Genomic DNA, 16703 nt, shown 5'->3' with positions numbered 1-16703 from the left:
TTACACTCCTCTTCATCATAACTTCTCAAATAAAGAGACCTTCTCCTTTACTTCATAAATATGCTCACTCTATGCATTTCTAAAAGGAGAGGAAAAGATTTGTTACATATCCCTAAGTTTTGACCTTTACTTATCCATGAGTCAAAAAAATTACATAATTTTGTCCCCCAAACATGTCCTTGATTTATACATATTTATACTTATACATGAGTATATATGGTAGTTAAAATACAATCACCAGAACACATCAAGGTCTGAAGTTGGCTTATACGTATTTAAAAGGACTTTAAACATTACTTTCAATGACTGAATATTTTGTTTCCACTGAGCCACATAGTTTTTCAAACTCACTCAGTCAACATTAGTCAGACACAGTGCCTGCAAAAATGACAAATGTTCTTCCACTTCTTTACAATGGACTGCAAATTGTATTATCTAGGATGCAGTACAAGCCTGGGGGAACTTTAGGGCAAACCATGCTTTCACAAAAGTATGTTGCAAAAATGGAGGCGAGAAGCAGAAATATTATGTATTTTCATGGTGTGAGGAATTCCAGACTGAACAATTTTTGACTCTAAATTGTGTGGCAGCTCAGATGAGGAAAAACACAATCCACTGTATTTTTGCATATATTCTAAAACTTATATCATGTGTTTGTTGTGATAGGTAAGTTCCATGACCCTATACATAGTCCCCCCATCATCTCTCATAATTATTCAATTTGTTTTTTCTAGACTTTCTCAGAAGCTTTGTGGTCTTCTCAAGAATTCCTGAAGAAACCTTAGTGTTTTTTCCCACTCCTCATCTCCCAAAGCAAAGTTTGTTTTGCTATTGTGGGTTGCTTTGTGTGTGCGTTGAACTAGGAGTAGGGATAGTTGTTTGTGATAAGTTTGTGGGCCTAATTCACAAGCCAGTATCCTCTTGAGTATTCTTTGCTATACAGAATTGTGTTATCCAATGCCTCTGAATGGGACAATATCACTATTTATTAACAAAGTTTAGTTGCAAAGTTTGATGATTTGATATGATGACATCTACTATAATTAGCTCACAATCAATTTTTCTCAGAATAGGAAAAAAGATGGCTGTCTTCCATAAAGCTATCATGATATATTTATGGTTTCTGCACGGCTCATCTCTGAACCTCAGTATTGATCAGTAAGTGATTTATTCTAACAGGTAAGTAGGAAAATGATGAAGCATTGGGAGTGATTCTATTAAGAGAATAGTTTGGACACATTGGTTCAGAGTCTCTGATTTGTTTTGACATGATGCTAATAGAAGAGAAGTTTTCCCTGGAGGGAATCTATACAAATAATGGGGGGAGAGAATGGAAAGTAACTCTGAACCAAAGTTTTGTGACAGATGTCAACACTAGTGGAACATATCATTAAAAAGACTGTAAGAAGAAAGGATGACATTGGGTATGATAAGGTGAATCGCAGGTTATTTTACTGGATTGAAAAAAAGGAAATAAAAAAGACAGGCATCCAAAATAAGCAGATGCATCTTCACTTGTAGAGAAAAGTAAAGCACCTGAGGGCTCCGTGACACCCAACTGCCTCCATTTCTGAGAGTGATTAAGAAGTGCTCCGTGACAAATCCAAATTATTTTGACTGACCTGTGACTTCAGACAATGTTTCTGAATACAGAGCTTTGACAGATCTGTACCTGGAGGGATAGGAGCTGTGTAGTAGTGCATTAAAAGGATATGGAAAAGACTCTGTATACTTAAGAAGAAAAATAATTTAGAGAGGACTTCAACTGTGTGGAGTGCAAAGAGGAAAGTTCAAGAGGTCCCACTTTTTTTAGTTAACCGCTAGGTCAGAATCCAAAGCTGTCTTGTTTGTCTTGTTGTGTCGAACCCTCACCCCAAGCATACAAAGCTCCACGGTTTAAGTAACCACTTACTTGTGAACATTTACAAAAAAATAATGAAATTATGATGGCAGAATTGCAACAAGGTTCCAAAAGGACAGCCATATGATCAATTGAATGATTCAATATCATTACTCAGATCACTAAGGGACCTAAGGCTGACAGGCAACATTTTAAAAAAAATTAAAATGTCATTGTATGTATTTTCAAACCGTGGCCTATTTCATAAGAAATATGGAATGCTATTCAAAATTTCAGGTACAAACTCACAGGTACGTGATAAACTTAAAAAGTTCATGCTACATTATGTCTGTCAGTTTTTAAAATAATTTTAATCAGGTAGCACTAAAGTGCATTCAGTCTATCACTTTGCCATTATTTATATTATACTATGAGGCCATTTTTCAATTTAAAGCTTGATTAGCTTTTGACACTGTGGTGCTTTTATTTGCTTAAACCACGGTACTACCGGAGTCCACTGCGCTTTGGAATGTTTCAGAGAATTTCCTTCTGCTCCAATAACAGGAATAAAAGTAAAAATCTGGCAAATGTGATAACACTGAAATGCAAATTGTTGCTCAAGTTTTTGGGAAATGATAATTAAAAATCTAGATGTGTTCCATATTCCTAATACTCTTTTTGCTTATATTGTTGCTTACATTGGCTGGTGTGTGTGTGTGTGTGTGTATAATTTTGTTCAACTAACCTCCCCCCCCCCCCAAAAAAAAATGTAATGGTTTCCTTTCCCCTTATAATTGGTCAAAAAATATCTCATGACTACTAATTGACTTAGTGTTTCAAGGAAAATAGCAAAATGTTTCAAATAAGAACAATGAGTGTTTAGTTGAAACTTGTGTGAAATATTGACAGGATGACAGAATTTTTAAACCAGTTTTAATTCTAGAACAGGCAGTCCCCAAGTTACAAACAAGACAGAGTCTGTAGGTTTGGTCTTAAGTTGAATTTGTTTGTAAGTTGAAACAGGTGTATTTTAAATGTATCCCCATTCAGATAGATAGATAGATAGATAGATAGATAGATAGATAGAGATAGATAGCATAGAGACGGGTTAACACCCCTGTTGTGTTTGTTTTTCTGTGTCCTTGTTCAGAAGATTTAACTACACTTTCTCTCCCTGTGATAATTGGATTTTGAAAAAAATTTGACTTGCTGTGGAAACAAAGATTGGTGATAAAGTTTCAGTGGAGACACTTTTCCCCCATGATAACTCTTTCACGAGTGAATTTTTCTTCCTAGGGGTAAATTTCTCTCTCTTCCTGTTGTCTCAGTCCTGTTCTTAACTGTGTGTCATTTGTAAGTTGGATGCTTGTAACTCAGGGACTGCCTGAACAGCAGTGAAACTGATGTTCACATGGTCATAATGCTATGATAGTGTATTTATGTATTTTTGTACTACAGAGAATCACATCTAAGGCAATCACATTCTAAGACAATCAGGAATTGCATGGTAGGTCCAGGATGAGGGGGTGTAATTTCCCTTGGAGCATTACATGTTGTTATGTTGATAGAGGATGATGGATCTTACAATCTAACACAGGCATGAGCAAACTTGGGCCATCCAGGTGTTTTGGACTTCAACTCCCACAATTCCTAACAGCATCAGGACCCTTCCTTTTCCTCCTCAGCCGCTTAAGTGACTGAGCGGGGAAAGGAAGGGGCCTGAGGCTGTTAGGAATTGTGGGAGTTGAAGTTCAAAACACCTGGAGGGCCCAAGTTTGCCCATGCCTGGTCTAACACATCTTAAGAGTGCTGGATTTTGAAAAGACATAACAGAGGTAATATTTTGCCAGGAGCACACTGACAACTTTAATGAATCTAAAGGAGCAATAATTATTCCAAAATGGGGGAATGGGGAATGATTTTGTTACAGGTTTTCGCTTTCCCCTGTGGCTATTTCGAGCCCTGAGCATGCCTTTTTAAAACCAGAAAGTTAATGTGATGCACTCCGGATTCTGAAATAGGTTTGTCCTCGTTCAAAGTGGCCCTATATGTGTGTTGAAATTGTTTGCAGGGGGGCATTTTTCATAAAGGAAAATATCAAGAATTTTACATATTGCATGAGTTGTGAGAGTGTTCTCAAGGCACAACAACAGCCTTTAAGCACTGCTAGTGATTCATGGTGTATATAATCTTGAATTTGCAGTGAGTTGACCCGGTTGCCTCCCCCCCCCCCACACACACTAATGTTGGCCCCCTCTGGACAGTATTTTTTGACATGCCAAACTAGTGCTGAAAAGATTTTGCCATGCCATTTTAAAATGGCAAGGTGTTCTCATTGAAGCAGCTCCCTGCAGCTATCCTGTTTCCCAGACTGAACAGAAAAGCAATATTCCTGACAAGCATGCTCTATTGCAGCGAATGTAACTAAAAATAGAATGACTGATAACTGTGTGAGCAACACAAAAAGTAACAATTGCCAAGACAAAACACTTGCAGCTTTTCCAGTTGCAATGGGAAGAAATCTTCCATCCCTACATGTAAGATGCTGGAAGAAAAGGAACCTGGGGGAAATGTCTTGTGTGCTGCTCTGGGAATCCACAGGTGAGAAATCGTCCCATTTTCTCCAGTGCTTTCACAATGCATTTTCTTCATTTCAGTTTGTATCACAACAATAAGGGTAATGAAGGGCTTTAAGGAAGTGGCTGATCTACATTATTACCTGCTGCAAGATTTTTGTCTCTAAAGGCTGTTAATGCTGGAGAAAATGTACCATTTTTGTACTGCCACAAAAAGATGTGCACTGACAGCAGTTTCCTCGAAGGCAGCCTAAATAGAGAGATATTTCCCTTAAATACAGTTATGGCCATGAACCTTCTACAAAGAGTGCTGTGGTCTCTCCGATAGTCTGTTTATTGCCTAGAATGTCTGCATTGTGCAATATTTAGGCCAAGTAGATACCACAAAGAAGGAAATCTTATTTCCCTGTGGCTCACCTAAAAGGCTTCAAGTGGTGACCTGTTGTGTCACAGTACATTTATTCTCCTAAACAGTATTTTGAACCCATCTGATGGAGTTATAATGAAACTGGTTTTTAATTTTTTGTGTTTGTTTTAGCAGGATTTTATGTTTATGATATTATGTTTATTTTAATTTGTTTGTATGGTTTTTTTTCCCTTCTGGCAATTGAATGTTTTGCCTTATGTTGGAAACTACCCTGAATCCTCTTGGGGAGATAGGGTGGTATATAAATAAAGCTGCTGCTGCTGCTGGTGATGATGATTGCTGCTGTTGTTGTTGTTATATAGGAACAAGTCCACACTAGTTCTCATCTGGATGTCTATGTGGAAATGGGCAGAAGGCAGGGAAATAAATGTCTTGTGGTCTTCAGAATGGATAATTTACTTTCAGTGCAAATGAAGGGTCAGGCCATTAACATTGACTTGCTAGAATGAAAAATAAGAGGGACTAAGAAAATAGAGCCAGCAATTGAGCAATGAGAAAGGGAAGCTGTATAACTGAGCAAAAGGCTATCCTGCTTGACAGCTAAGTAATACTGCTGGGAAGAATTTTCTATTTATCTTCGGTGTCTTTACTCTGCCCCTGTCTTGCAAACTCTAGTTCGTACCACTGAAAACTTGAATAGCCTCTGAAGAATGAGAACAGTAGAAATAACCAGTTTCTGGGCCTTCTATGTTTATCATCACTTATGGAAGCTCTGCTACCTTTATTTTGAATTCTGAATCTGCATTACAGCCTGCTATACATTCCCAGCATTTCCTCTTCAATCCTTAGTTACTGACATGGATTTTGGGATATAAAAATAAGTCCACTGAGTAGAATACAGACACACTCCTACACCTTAAGCAAGCTAATGACTGATATTGTTGACATGCTTGTGGTTGTCAAAGTTGACTTGCTTACCTTCTCACCGACACCTCCAACAGAGCCAACTGAACCTGGAGGACCTTGAGGACCCTAAGATGATAAAACACCTTAGTTGGAGCATGTGTTGCTTGTTTATAGACAAAATTTAAAAATAATAATAAGGGTATGTTTCTTACATCAGCTCCATTTGGACCTTGGGGACCTCTTGGGCCAGGGGGACCAGGGGGACCCTGTATGACACAAAGACATCAAGAACAATCAATGAATAAATAAAGATTATTAATATGCAATAGACTGTTTGACAGAACTAGATAGATTAGGAGCTTCCAGTACATGGAAAATGTAATCACAATTACAATGCAACTGCTAATGCTGATATTAGTCCTTGTATTTCTTAAATGACAATATTGGTTCATTACTTAACTAACTTCAATTCCTCTCCTCCCCCGCCCCCCAGAACATTTTATCTTCTCTGAAAGTTTATAACCAATGGACAATCTCCTGACTAAGGGGAAAACGAATGCTCATATGGAAGGACAGGTGTCCCATTTTGAGTAATTCATCCAGTAGTATCTAAGTATGGAGGGCTGGGTGAAGTTGAACTTACCATTGGACCAACATCACCATTTTCACCTTTTTCACCTGGTGGTCCAGGAAGACCCTAGTGATAGAAAAAGATGTAGTGAATTATTTTATATCAAGATCCAATAAATTACCATGCAATCACCAAACAGACCATCTTTACATGTAAGTTTATATTCCTGCAGATCTTAGGTAGTTTGCATTTATTTCTCACATTTACAGGGCAACTTACCTAACAAATACAAAAATGAAAATTTCATTAAAATTGAAAATATTAAACACTAAAAATATTTCTGAAACATGGAATCTGAGGTGCATTTATTATCATAATTCGTTTTTAAATTAAAAATATTCAGGAACAAAAATTGCTTTATCTGATATGACAACAAAGATGGTGTTAGGCTAGGCTAAACTCTCTGTTAATGCTCATAATTGACGTTCTGTTACTAAAAAGAGGGGCCTCTCTGATGGTTACTTGAATTCATTCAGCAGGAACAAACTACTTGAATACTGCTTAAGTTTGAAAGTATTTGATTCTTTCTCTATCTGTGAATCATGGTGGCATGTAGCAATTAAAGCAAGTATTCTTAAAATTAGCAGAATAGAAAGTTAAAAAGCAAATAATCCACTATAAAATTGAAATCAGTTAAACAAATAATTACAGCAATGACAAATAGATGTCTGGCACATCACGCAAGGCCTTGTTTCCGATAAAAATCAAGAACAGCATAAGACTTGTCTGTTGGTCCCTAAATGTCTGCATGATCATTCATCATTTCCTTATTTCTGCATCAGCATCACTTGGGGTCTGGGCCTCTTTTCACACAACATTGATAGTGCTATGAGTCTGATTTGACTGCTGAAGAGGAATCCTGTAGAATCCTGGGTTGTGTAATTTGAGAAGCACTAACACTCTCTCTAGTAGAGAATTCATTATGTCTCTAAACTGCAAATCCCAAGATTCCTAAGAATTGAACCATGATTGTTAAAGTGGAATCATAGGTGTAAAACTGTACACTGTGAAATGACACTATCATTCAAACTAACAAAGAATATAAGGCTGTATTCAGTGCTGGAGTTTGCTTTTTGCAACCAGAATAATTCAGCATAAGATGGAGACAATTTACCCACCCAATGCAGCTGTCAAAAATCACCCAAACCTCTTTGGATGATCACAAACCCTGCCCTCAGATATATATTTATTTCATTCTAAAAAGTTATGGTAGTGTGATTCCATTTCAACTGCCATGGTTCCATTTTGTGGAATCCTGGGATCTGTAGTTTAAATATGGTACTGTGAAATCTTAGTTAGAGAGCAGTAGTTTCTCACCAAACCACAAAACCTAGAATTCCATAGGATATTGACATGGCAATATTGACACTGTATAGTTTAAAAGGAGCCAGATTTTCAGGTGGTTTCTATGGTTAGTGGGGAGAATGGAGAGGAGGGAAATTCCATAATGCAATCCGACATAACTATGAGTTGTTTCTTTAAATTTAAGAAACATTATTTGTGCACCTGCAAAATCCAATTTTTCACAACAAGTCATAGAAGAATTTCAGAGGTCTGAATCATATTGCTTCCAGGCATTAAGACACTATTCAAATTCGTATTCCAAACCAGGTAATTATATGTTGAAGTGACATGACTATACACAGTGACTAATCATGCAGAACTCCTTTATACAAGTTCTTCATCAGCCTGGAAAGGAACTACAAAGTAGTTTTGACATGAGGATCAAATCATCAACTAGGCATCCAGATCTGGGTACTCCCCCAATGTCTCTCCTCTGGCCAATTAAGAGATTTGTGCAACAAGGGATTTCAGTGAAACTGAGGACCAAACCAGCAAGTTCTGTTCTGGAACAAAGAAGAGGAGGAGAAGGAGGAGGAGGAGGAGGAGGAGGAGGAGGAGGAGGAGGAGGAGGAGGAGGAGGAGGAGGAGGAGGAGGAAAATTTTCATCGATAGGAATGTGGAGACACCAGTTAAAGAACATTGAAGGGTTTTGCTGCTTTGTGTGCTTTTCTGTGCCATTTTCTAGCATGTTTGAATGGGACAGCATCACTTTTCTTAATGGACAGTTTGTCTACTTCATCCCTTGATTATTTGGAAGTTTAAGAGACTATACTGTATTCAAAGATAAAGCCTGTAATGAGCAATGACAAGCTTAATGAAAAATATCCATTGCTTGTCAAAAGGTGTGGAGCAGAAAAGTCTATGCATTCTTGTCCCACTGCTACCTTCCAAACAGCATACAGTGGTAGGTGTTTTCAATTATTTAGAGATGCACTAAATGGGTATTTGTCTTTAGACACACAGTTCTATGTCTTAGCATTTGTGTGCTTTGAATTTGTTCAGAATTTCAGCATTCTCACTCAGTCTTTTGGGAGAAACTATCTGCCTCTTCTAGCAAATATGCAATTTATTACATTTTACTTCAATAGTCTGCAGCCATTTGCTACAGTCATGTAATGGATCCTTTTTTTAAAAAGCCTTACCACCTTTTAACCCAGTGTTTCTCAACCTGGGGTCAGGACTCCCAGGGGTATTATAAGGGGGTGTCAAAGGAGTCACCAAAGACCATTGGAAAATACAGTATTTTCTGTTGGTTATGGGAGTTCTGTGTGCCAAGATTCATTCAATTTCATTGTCAGAGGAGTTTAGAATGCTCTGATTGTAGGTGAACTATACATCCCAGTAACTACAACTCCTAAATGACAAAATAAATCCCCTCCCCACCCCACCAATATTCATGTATCGGGTATTTGTGCCAAATTTCATCTAGTGAATGGAAATACATTCTGCGTATCGGATATTTATATTCCGATTCATAACAGTAGGAAAATGACAGTTACGAAGTAGCAACAAAAATAATTTTATGGTTGGGGATCACCACAACATGAGGAACTGTATTAAGGAGTTGTTGCATTGGGAAGGTTGAGAACCACTGCTCTAACCAGTGCTGGACATAGTGCAATCTGTGAAACACATGCAAACCCTGGACATCCTAGTCAGACATTTCAAACTTGTAGTCCTCCAGATAGTTGGGTCTCCAACTGCCAGGAGCCCTAGCCAGCTTGTCTAATGGCCAAGAATTCTGGAAGTTGGAGCTTGGATTGCCACAAGTCTGACACCTCTAATAATTGAATTGCCCAAAGTTTTCCACCACCAATATTTATGAAACATACAATTTTCAGACCATTTCTTGTTCCTAAATCATGCATAAACCCACCAAATGCATGCAAAAACACAGAATACCCCACAACTTCTGCAAGCACCCTAGACTCCTGTACACACCCAAATACCATTTTTCTCTAAAGTCCCTCTTAAATTGGCAATTTGGAGTGGTGCAATGTCACTTCCTGTCACTGCTTTCACAAGAACAAAAATAAAAATAGAGGTATATGGGCTTGTTTTGGGGGTGCACCCTGCAGGGAATCCATAGAAAATTGCGCCCTGCCCTCCCCTGCATTTCTCAACTATTGTTTTTCAATATTCCTTTGTGAGGGGGGGAAAAACAGAAAAGAAAAGGGAAAAAGATAGGACATAGAAAGAGTCTGACTTTCTATTTAAAGCTCCTTATATATATGTAGCAAGGAGAGCATGGGGGAAATGAGGGAAGATAGAAGCATCCTTTGGGTTTTATAATCATTCTGCTACATGTGCACATGCAAATAATAAATTCTTCCTTCATTTTTATGCTTTCTGGTAAAATCAGACAGCAGACACACTTTTTCCCTAAGCAGAAAATTCACAGCTTCACTGCCTTTATGAAAAAGCATGGGGTTCTTTTTTCTTTTCTTTTTTGACAGGCTGAAAATACAACATTGTGTAACCAACTAAAGCTGTCAAAGAATTACCTATTTAGCCTGAAATTCATTAAGAGCAATGGGAGTTTCACCATTTCCTTCAATAGGAGCAGTATCCCATTTGCAATGGTCTTATTCTCTAGGGGGCAATAGAATCTCAAGCAGTATTTGAAGGATTGTCTCTAAAGGCCAATTTGATACCAAGATACACAGTCAATAACCACTACACTTAGCAACCAAAATTCCACATTTTACAACAATAGCAAAGACTAGGTGGCTCAATTCTCATTGATACTGTGTTAGTCACAGCTATCAACAACATCATATTGGTAGTTCAAAATGATCCTAGTTAAACTGGTAATATTGCTTTAGGCTGATTGGAGTCTCGCTGAAGTTATGGCACTACATTTAGTTTAAATGGTAGGACTTTGATGTACTTGGGTCAGAGATATGAGCAATAGGACTTGTCTATGCTGGCCAACAATCCCAAATTCACAATGAATTCACTGATGACTGCCTTTACCCACCTTCAGCCAATATTGGAAAACACTCTGGGATTTGCTAGAAAACCCATAATATCCCTGGCCTTTGTGGCAGTTTGGACAACTGAACTGAGTCTAATGTGGATTGTCACTCCCTATCACCTATGGAGCTTTGTTCAAATGCCTGGTCATCATGGTCTCATCTACTAATGTCAGAACAGGACACCTGTGTGACTGGCAATTCTTGTTGGTTATGCAGGTGCCCTATTCTGACACCAACAGATGTGGCCACAAATGGCCAGCTACTCAAAGTGAGCTCCACAGTATCTACACCGACCACTTAGGCCCCTGCCACACAGCTGAATAAAATCCCACATTATCTGCTTTGAACTGGAATATATGGCAGTGGGGACTCAGATAACCCAGTTCAAAGCAGATATTGTGGGATTTTCTGCCTTGATATTCTGGGGTTATATGGCTGTGTGGAAGGGCCCCTAGTGTGGTCTGTGATCAGCCTTGCAGTGGCTGCATTGGGTTTGATCTGGATTAACTTGAGTTGAGCTGGATTAACTCAGGGGAAGCCACTTAATGCAACTTTCCTCTGAGACCTTTTCCACACAGCTGTAGAAAATCCACATTGAACTGGATTATATGGCAGTGTGTGGTGGTGGTGACGGCCGATGGGGAGCTCTGGCGTGGGCTGGTCCATGAGGTCACGAAGAGTCGGAGACGACTGAACGAATGAACAACAACAACTCATACAATCCATTACAATGCAGATATCGTGGATTATTTGCTTTGATATTCTGGATTATATGACTGTGTGGAAGGACCCTGAGTTAAGCTGACAGGAGATAATCCATATCCGGAGGCAGGAATCAGGCTGTCCCCTGATTTAGGAACTGTTGAGAAAGCTGGGCTGATTTTAAGTGGAACCAGAACGCTGCTATCTTGACAACTGTAGTGAACCCACTACCAGTTAGGCTGAGAGAAGCCTAGGAAAAAAGTAGGCCTAAGAAGTTCGGCAGCCATCTTGGAAAGGGTGCCGGGATAATTCATTTTGTCACTCATTTCCTGAAGGGGGTGTGTTTAATAAGAGCAGCTTTTGGAGGGAAATGAGAGAGGAATGTGATTGGCTGAGTTAGGGTGGGCAGAGCCTAACTTGGAAAAGGAAAAAAATGTCTTTAAAGAGAAGTTTTTAAAACCCTGTCAGGAGATTGACTCTGGATGTTGAACAGATAGGTTCTGTCGTTTAGAGAGTCAGGTAGACTCTGGTTTTAGGAGGGGTAGGTTAGTGTAGTATTCAGAGGGCTATTAGAGAGAGAAAATAGCTGGAATACTGAAGTGGAACAGATCCTAGGGAGAGGATTGTTCGTAGTCAAAGAAGTCTAGTCAGTGCGAGAACTGCTAGATTCTTGTGGAGGAAGAGTGAAGTGTTTCTTGTGTAACCAAGAAGTGTTTAAGAATTCTACTGTTTAAAGTAGCCACAAGCTTTTAGTGCCAATACTTTGAAACAGCTAAGTTTTGTACCTGATTTATTCAAGTTCTTTCAATAAACATCATTGTTTTATTGTTAACAACATCTGCCTCACATGAGCCTCTGCGTAGAAAGATTTAAAGCAGTTTTATTGAAGATCTTCTAAACAAGTTAGAAATTCACCTCAGCATATTACTTTTACTGGTGGCAGTGGTATGAAGTTTATTCTGCCTTTAACAATTTCGAGTTAAATGCTCCTAAGATAAGAAGCTTTCTTTACAACAACCATCTCAGAGGGTGGCTGACAAGCCCCCCCCCCGACACAGGTCTGGCAGCCTTTTGCCATTATTTGGGTTTTGCAAAGGAGGCTAGGAGAGACACCCGGGGTTGCGGGGGGGGGGGTTATGTTTAACACAACTGGGTAGAGGAAAGTCCCTGGTCTGGCTTGTTGAATCAAGCCCACATTTTTTACTATGCAGATCTATTCACTAAGGCTGGGCGGTTTCGTTTCGTAATTTCGTAATTTGTTAAAAATACGTTTTTTTTTTATAACGAAGCGATAACGAACCATTCAGGAGCAACTAAAAAACGAAACGAATTTTTAAATTCGTTTCGTAATTGTTTCAAATTTGTTTTGTATTCGTTTCGTTATTGTTTTGAAATCATTTCGTTATTATTTCCGCATGTCTGGGGCAAGTTTTATAGTTGTTGTTTTTTTAATCAGTGAAAAAAAATTATAAATATCACACCAACAGTCAACAACAGAGGGAGAGGGAAGCTTCAGAAGTTCCCCCTGTCCCATTTGGAGGTTTTTTAGCGTATTGAGCGGTTGCGTCCGCCATTAACGAATCGATTCGTAATTGTTTCGTAATTGTTTCGTATTGTTTTGTAATTTACGAAATTTCGTAAATATCGAACTTTTTAAAAGAAAAAATTCGGAATTCTTTTAAAAATCGAAACGCAAAAAACCCCCAAAAAACGAATCGATTTTAGAATCAAATTTTTCCGTGGTTGCCCAGCCCTACTATTCACAAAGGATAAGGCAATAGCTCAGGAGGAGCAATGTGGCCCCAAACCCTCATATTTAGCAGCAGAACTACCCTCGGGGAGATTCACACTGAAGTAATCTATCTAGTGTACGTACAGCCATAGCTACTTATTTGGGAAGGACTCAGATTGATCTATTGGCATCCTGAAGAACAGCTTTCTACTATTCAGCTATTGAATATTGGCTCTAGAAAGGCAGCCTTGATACTGAAATCAATTTTCCCCAACATTACATAAGAGAAAACTACTGCATAAAAGCAATATTTCATCAGAAGTAGTGCTCATACAACTTCTCTAGTGGACTGAAGCAGGCATGAACTTTGGAGAAGTCAGGATCACAATCAAATAGTCTCTTTGTCTTGCAACATTGCTATGTAGTATGGTGTAAGGATCAAGGATGAAAATTCTGTTTTGTGACAACATTCTGTTTTATGATACAAGTATACATTTGGTTTTCCCATTGAAACCACTTAGATTCAAAATGCCTCAGGTGTAAATGGTTCGCACTATTAAGATAAGGATGGGATTTCAAGCAGTACAATTAATACCTAACCGCAGAACAGGTGAAGGAAAGTCACAAGGGTGAAGACAACACTGTCCTAAATATTTACAATAAAAAAATGTAGTACAAATCACTAATTCACAGGTGTGACTGTAGTAAAAGTAAAGAAGACCTCTTCATTGTGGATGCAAGTATCTCATCAATTACAATTTGCTGCCATGACAGATACTAACAGTCTACCTAGAGCTTTGTTATTAAGATTTATTGGACAATAAACGTGTTTTTAGTAATTCAAACTTAGCAGGCCCTTTTTTATTTTGAAAGTTACATATAGGCTCAATTTTAAATCTATAAACCAGGCCATTAATTACCATGGGAGACTAGATATAGTTCAATTTATGTTTATTGATGTTTGCCAAATAATCATCTTGCAAATAAAAAACTCATAAATAATTACACTGAAATATTTTCACCCTGAAACTTATGGGAACTTTGGCCAGTTTGCTTCCAATGGAGCCAAGATTGTTAATGGAAGCTACTCTGTTGTCAGATAAGGACAAAAAGTTGCCTAATCCAGACAAGACAGAGATGTTCCTGGTCAGTCAATGGACTAATCAGGAAATAGGGATTCAATCTATTCTGGCTGTAACTTGGACATATTTTTTCTTCATTCCTGAACCTGGGTGCTGAGGCTTTGGCAGTGGTCAGGAATGTGTTTCAACAGTTAAAACTGTATGCCAACTGCACCTGTTTCTTGAGAAGCCAGATCTGGCCACAGTAATATGTGCCTTGATTACATCCCAGTTGGATTACTGCAGTGTTCTCTATATGTTTGGAAACTTCAGCAGGTTTAAAGTGCCATTGCTAAACTGCTTACTGATACTTGTTGTAAGAAGAACATAACCCCCTTGACCAAAACAGCTTCAATGACTACCACTCTGTTTTCAGGCATTACTCAAGGTGCTCACATTTAAGGTCCAGACTATTTGGAAGATCACATATCCTCATATGTGCCTACCTGAGTGTTATGGTATTTGGCAGCAGAATTTTTTCATCATCCCATACCCTCCAAGTCTTTGAGCTCATCTACACTGACCATATGATACAATTTAAATCTACCTTCCCACTGAAGTGGCTAGATAAGGCACGTTGCCAAACTATGCTCTAGCATGGGTTAAAGAGTTTATCAAACTAACTTGGGAGGAAGTCTGAGATAAGCCTCTGAATGTGCTTCAGCAATCCTTAAATGTAAACTAAATTTCATGGAGAAATCAGCTTTTTAAATGCCTGCCTGTGCTGAAACATTTCGTAAAATTCAGGACACAGAGATGGGGGCTGCTGAAATATGCCCCAAAGGCACAGTTTCAAGAAAGGTTTGAGCAGTCCCATCTCTGTTGTCTCATCACTAGTAAGCCTTGGCTGACCAGAATGGACTGATGTATAAAAGACATGGTATGTGTGTGTGTGTGTAAATGTGTTTGTAAAGTATTTCAATTGTTTTGCATTTTTGTTTTAAAATAATGTTTTGATTGCAACGTTATTTTTAATTCCCCTTTTTCTTTTCTACTTCATACTGTTTTAGCTGCTGTGTTTCAGTTTATGGTATGCTTTGGATTTTACTTTTAGTTTGGGGTTTTAATCTACTGAATATTTAACTTGTTTTTTTTTTTTGCTAGTTACATATTACGTGTGTTGCAGGTTTATACTTTTATCAGATATGTTTTGATCTGTTGCTTATTTTTATTTTTATGTAAGATATGTTTTGCTTACATGTTGTTTGGTGCTTTGACTCTGGATTTGGGAGAAAAACAGGATATAAATAAATAAATGTGCTTTGAATCCCAAATAGGAGAAAAGTGGGATATAAATAGTATTGAATAAGACTTCCTCTTAACTTAGGTCTGTTCAAGTGTATGAAATCTGATTTGGACTGGCATGGGCATCAGCCGTACATGAGCATGCTAGTTCCAATCCTGTTCTTGTCATCTTCATTGTGACAGGAGCCACTCTCTGAAGCAAAGGACCTGATCTACACTTAGTTCAATGGTAAGTAACTACTCTTTGAGTCTTTGGATTGATTAATGTGTAATAGTGTCTTCAAGTTATCTATCAACATGTGGTGATCCTAGGAATTTCATATTTCTTTTGAAAAACAAAACAAAGAATACTCAGAGGTGGTTTTGCAAGTTCCGTCTTCTGAAAATAAGCCTACATTATCTGGAAAAGCTATTACAGAATGGAAGTCTGGACAGAGAACTTCACTCTCAGGAGTACTATGCAACCTCCTTGATATTAAGGACTATATCTTTCAAATTATCATTTGTACTACATTTACTTTTCATTCTTGGTATGAATGGTATCAAAATGAGATACCATGAAGACAGTATCAATAGGTTTGGTATATATCATATAATATTATGAATAATAGCAGTAGCAAAGGACAGGGTCTACAAGAGTTTTGCTTGTTACTATGAGAATCAGCCCAGTGACTAAAAAGAGCTCTTGATTGCTCAATGGTTCTTTATTACCATTACAGCCTGAGGCATCCAGGTGCACAGAAACAATGTACTTGAAGAAAAATGAGATGCAAGGAAATATCATTCAACAAGAACACATTATTCATTTGTTCAAGATGCAAACTAATGGGTGCTTGGCCTTATACAGCTTTTCACTAAATTAAAAAACACAAAGGTGAAGTACATCACTCATCCTAGTGCATACCAAACTGAAATTGTATTTACATTCTAAAATACTGAAAAAGAGCAGCTTGTGTTAGTCATCTTAGAATTCTAGGATGTTTAATGCAGCTTTATTGTAATATAATGGTTTCAAAGACAAAAGCAAGGCAAAATGCGATTCTCCTTAGCTGGTAAATATTAGAGAGCCTTATTAAGTTATTTCATAACAAGAAAAGGGGGTTGAATATTGCACTGAATCTTCACTTCAAAGGTTGCATATGTGTTTATATACATTCTGTTGTAAGTGGAATGACTGAAACACCATGAGGATGAACCTCAGGGAACAGATGCTCATGAGGCTCATAAATGCACTACAGTGAATAGAATATTAAGCTGTGAA

General features: G+C 38.1%; 1 protein-coding gene across 1 annotated transcript in view; it reads right to left on the bottom strand.

The window, feature by feature from the left end:
* COL11A1 (collagen type XI alpha 1 chain) overlaps positions 1–16703 on the bottom strand; it is a 299114-nt gene that overhangs the window by 46388 nt on the left and 236023 nt on the right. The window contains exons 47-49 of the mRNA XM_060774023.2: positions 6333–6386; positions 5902–5955; positions 5762–5815 (exon numbers count right to left, since the gene is read on the bottom strand). Of these exons, the coding sequence (XP_060630006.2) occupies positions 5762–5815; positions 5902–5955; positions 6333–6386 (162 nt within the window). The remainder of the gene's footprint in view (positions 1–5761; positions 5816–5901; positions 5956–6332; positions 6387–16703) is intronic.

This window comes from Anolis sagrei, chromosome 4, assembly GCF_037176765.1.
Source record: "Anolis sagrei isolate rAnoSag1 chromosome 4, rAnoSag1.mat, whole genome shotgun sequence".
In the NCBI taxonomy this organism is placed as follows: Eukaryota; Metazoa; Chordata; class Lepidosauria; order Squamata; family Dactyloidae; genus Anolis; species Anolis sagrei.
Note: the sequence above shows the minus strand (reverse complement) of the source record. Positions and strands in the feature narration are given on the sequence as shown.